This window comes from Frankliniella occidentalis, unplaced genomic scaffold (assembly GCF_000697945.3).
Source record: "Frankliniella occidentalis isolate FOCC.00 unplaced genomic scaffold, Focc_3.1 Scaffold279, whole genome shotgun sequence".
NCBI lineage: Eukaryota > Metazoa > Arthropoda > Insecta > Thysanoptera > Thripidae > Frankliniella > Frankliniella occidentalis.
This window is the reverse complement of record NW_026267405.1, coordinates 225,580-229,628: the sequence shown is the minus strand read 5'-3', so window position 1 is coordinate 229,628 and position 4,049 is coordinate 225,580. Positions and strand designations below refer to the sequence as shown.

Below are 4,049 nucleotides of genomic sequence, written 5' to 3'. Positions count from 1 at the left end.
CCCCCCCCCTCTTTCTCTCTCCGTCTCTCCTTTCTGCCTCTGCCTCGTCCTGTTGGCTCATGAGCCGGCGGGGCTGAATTGAGAGCTGCTTGTCAATCACGCTAGGCCTCGGCCTCTCTCCCCGGCCGGCTGGCCCCGCGGAGCAGAGCGGAGCATCCCCGGCCTCGGCCAGCCCTGGCAGAGCAGAGCTCTGTTTGCTCAGTCAAGAGGCCTTTAGTGAGAGGAGGGGGGGAACGTTTTGCCTCGGACAAGAAGTCGGGCCTCTTGTGGTGTGTGAGGACAAGCGGAGGAATGGTGAGGGGGAGAAAGCTATAGAGGGGAGTCAAAAGATGGATTTTGTGAATAGTTCAAACATTAATTAATTTTTTGCTGTATTCCTTTCATTTTTATTGTTGTTTCGGAAATTAAGAATTACTCTCATGATTGGCCTGTCACCGCTGCAGCGTGACGCTGGCGACACGGTAATGGAATTTGTGAGTGACAATTAGAAGCAAAAGAGGATGAGACCAATTCAGGAGCACCCCCAGCCCCACCCCACCGCACCGCTCCGCCCGCCCCGCCCGCCCCTGCCTACAGACCGCACGCCGGTCGCGCTGACGGACCAGCCTATTACTCAACGGGATATCATCTGGCGTTCAGCTGTCGTGACCAGTGCTGTACTGTGCAACTCTCCCGTAAAATAATAAACCAAAACTTCGCAGAATCTGTTATTGTACAAATTTATTCTTTGGACGTCCTTGTTAATTATTCTGACAACGAAATTTCTTACTTACTCCCTCTGTGCCACAATAAAGTTGTACACCCGTTGACATGCCTCTTTTCGCTTGTGTCTAGAAAGATTTGGCTTTAGATCTGTTGCTGAATCCCTCCGAAACTCTCTTGCAGTGTTCTCCATTACTGTGTTGCACTGGGACGCATACTTTGGCCGCTCCGCTGCTGGTCTGTCGATAACTATGCATGCGACGTTTGCTTACAAACCTTTCAGAACTCGTGCGTTGTTTGTGTGTCTGTGCGTTTCACACGTGTGTGCCTAACGGTACCCAGTGCTCACCAACCAACCACCATCCGGCGGTTCTGCGCCTGATTCGCCTCATTGTTGTAAAGTCGAGAACGTCGAGAACTGCTGAGATAAGTTCAGACGTCTCCAAAACTACCGCTTGTGTGTTTACAATCTAAAAGATGGAGCTACCCTGAGGTGTAAACATGGTTTCTCCACCGCGATCTCCATTTTCTGCGCGTGGGACTGTTTTCGCTCCGCACACCAGTTTCCTCTCCCGCAAACCCTCCTCCCATTTCCCCCCATCTCCACCTCCTCTCTCTCCCTCTCCGCGCCGCGCGCTCACCTCTCACTCTTAGTTAGTCCTCTTTCCGAACCGCACATTCTGTCCTGTAATCCCGTTGCCAGCGGCGGCAGCTGCGGCTGTAGTTAGGGGCGGAGCGGCGGCGGCGGGGGCGGCGGCGGCTGTAGTTAGGGCGGCGGCGGCCGCGGCCGGGGCGGGCGGCGGGGGCGACTCTTCTCTACTTCTGCAGCTCCGTGCCCCGCTTCATTAGCCATTGTTCTCTCGGAATTAGCTGGGGAGGAGGGACGGGGTGGTGGAGAGAGAGAGAGAGAGAGAGAGAGAGAGAGAGAGAGAGAGAGGGGGAGAGAGAGGGAGAGAGAGAGAGAGAAGAAGAAGCAATGCGAGTTTGACGCGGCTGCTCTCTAGGACGCGAGGAGGTGTGCGCGCGGCCGTCGGGCTACTGGGAGTCTCTCTCTCTCTCTCTCTCTCCCCCCCCCCTCCCGCCCTCGTCCCCTTCTCCATTCCGGTTAAGTTGTGCGTTTAATTCGGCCCCGATATCGCGTCGCCCAATAATTTGAAGGGTCGGTCGGGTCTGTCGTAGAGGAGGAGGGGAAAAGGGGGGGGGGGGATTTCGATTGGCAGTCGCGGAAAAGGGATGCTTTAGCTAGCTGGCGGCTGGCTCTCCCCGCTGAAAAGTTGTAGCCGCTTCGAGTGTCAGACGCTTCAAAGTCCGCCCATACCGCTTGAAATGCCTCTGCTCTCCAAGCCCACTTCCCCAAACCTCTTCAGATCTTTTCGTCCAGCACACCCCCATGCTGGCTGCTTTTAGACTCTTTCTGCTCTTTCTACCCGTGGCATTGTTGTTTCCGTCCTATGGTACGAATTGTGGAATTGTAGACAGTGTTATTGTTTCGAGCCGAGCTTCTTTGACCATCATATGCACGTACTGTGCGGGTATACTGTATGCGCTCTGCGAATGACCGAACGTGCTTGAGGTAACCTTTGAGGAAAAAAAACAGGGAAAGGGTACTTGATTTTCCCCTAAGACATGTCGGTCACATGTTCCTACGGGTATTGCTGTTCTCATGTGTTTGAGGGGCATGTCATGGTAGGAGGACAATGCCGCGTCTGTGCTGTTGTGTTGTAATCCCCGCTGTTTTGTGTGGCGCAGCGCAGGGCCCCGATTGTTATAAAAACGTTGGTCGGGCGGCGGCTGCTGCATCTGCCCGTCGTTTGTCTATCCGCGCGCGCCGCTCCTCGTCATGTTCGCGCGGCATTTGTTCGTGATTGTGGCGCCGAGGCTGCGCCTGCCGGCCCCGTGGGAAATGAGTTTTGAGTTTTAATAATGGGTTGGGGTTTTGGCCGCGGTCCGGTCCTTGATGTAGGGGGGGAGCGGGCCGCGCGGCCGCTGCACAGGACAATGCGTAGTGTAATTGGAATGTTTCACTGGGCCTACTCGCATCAGAGAAGCCCTCCTCGTGTAAAGAGTTAGAACCCCGTTTGGCGCTACTTTAATTTTAAATTTTTACCACGCATTTTTTGCGTCAAAATTAACTGGCTTGCAAAATTTAAGTGTTTAAATCCGTCGAATGATGTATCTGCAACAGACCGCATGCTAGCCGCATGAACCAGAAAGAGGAGAGACCGCAAGGGAAAAGGGGGCGAGGCACAGCATGCGGTTGGCCGTGCGTGCATACTCCCTTTTGAAGTCCAATACCCGCTGCCTTGTGCTTGCACGAGTGCTAGTATCTCTGTTCGTATACGCGAACGATACCTTTCTCCCACTTCTACAGATTCTTCGCTGAACCCTTCTTGTTTTTTTTTTTTTTTTGGGGGGGGGGGGGTCGGCTGACTGAAGGTACATCTCGTGGAAGCCATGCCAGATGTCCCCGCTGCTCGGTGACCGGGGCCCCTTGGAGGTAGGCCACATCTCGCGGTGCGGGCGCGGCTGCGTGCGCGTTGCCTACCTCCACGGCGCCCTGGAGCCGCCGCGCGACCATCGCCACCGCCTTCTCTTCTCTCTCGCTGCTGTTGGAACCTTTTTGTTGTTCACTTTGAAATGTAGGCTTATGTTTGTTTTCCGTTCTGTTACAGGTGAGCTTCGCAGGGGAGCGCCTGTTCGAAATGGGATCCGGTTCGTAGAGCGCCGCCGCCGGCCTCTTCCAGGTCCGGTGGGTGGCTTGCACCTCTAGTCGAGTGTCCAGCGCGGCGGAACCCCCGCAGGCCTGGGGTCCGATCTGCCAAACCTACCACGCCCCGCCACGCCACGCCCCGCCACGCCACGCCCCGCCACGCCCCGCCACACCTCTCCGCGCCTTGCCACGCCCGGCCGCATCCGCGTGAAATTGACTGTCCATGCGTCCCCCGGGCCGGGCAGTGTGTCCCCTGGAAATTGTTTTCCGGCTGCGGAGCCCGGTGGTCTAGTCATACCCGCGGAGCTGCAGGCTGGCGTCGCCCTCAGCAAGGCGGGGCTGGTGGGGCGCTTCTTTTTCCCTAAAGAGTTAACGATTCCAACCAGGGACCTTTTTGTAACATTTCAATGTGACAACTCTCATCTACCTTTTGGCTTTCCCTCTGTGAAAATTTTCCATGGTGTGTTTCGTGTGACGTAAAATGATATCAAATGATCAAATGTAAATTTACGGGAGTACTTTTGACAGTGACAGTGCCAACAACTGTCACAACAATTGTTACAATTTTCCCTGTCAAGCGTAGGATGTTACACTTTCTGGGATAAAATTGCCCATTTCACACTTAGTGTGCGCGTTC

General features: G+C 55.1%; 2 protein-coding genes across 2 annotated transcripts in view; both read left to right on the top strand.

Annotated features, from left to right (window-relative positions):
- Positions 1 to 3,979, top strand: part of LOC127750879 (uncharacterized) — a 33,562-nt gene extending 29,583 nt beyond the window's left edge. Inside the window, exon 5 of the mRNA XM_052273524.1 lies at positions 3,375 to 3,979. Coding sequence (XP_052129484.1) covers positions 3,375 to 3,472 — 98 coding nt within the window. The 3' untranslated portion in view covers positions 3,473 to 3,979. The remainder of the gene's footprint in view (positions 1 to 3,374) is intronic.
- LOC127750881 (la-related protein Larp4B-like) overlaps positions 1 to 4,049 on the top strand; it is a 173,513-nt gene that overhangs the window by 90,644 nt on the left and 78,820 nt on the right. The gene's annotated exons all lie outside the window — the stretch shown is intronic.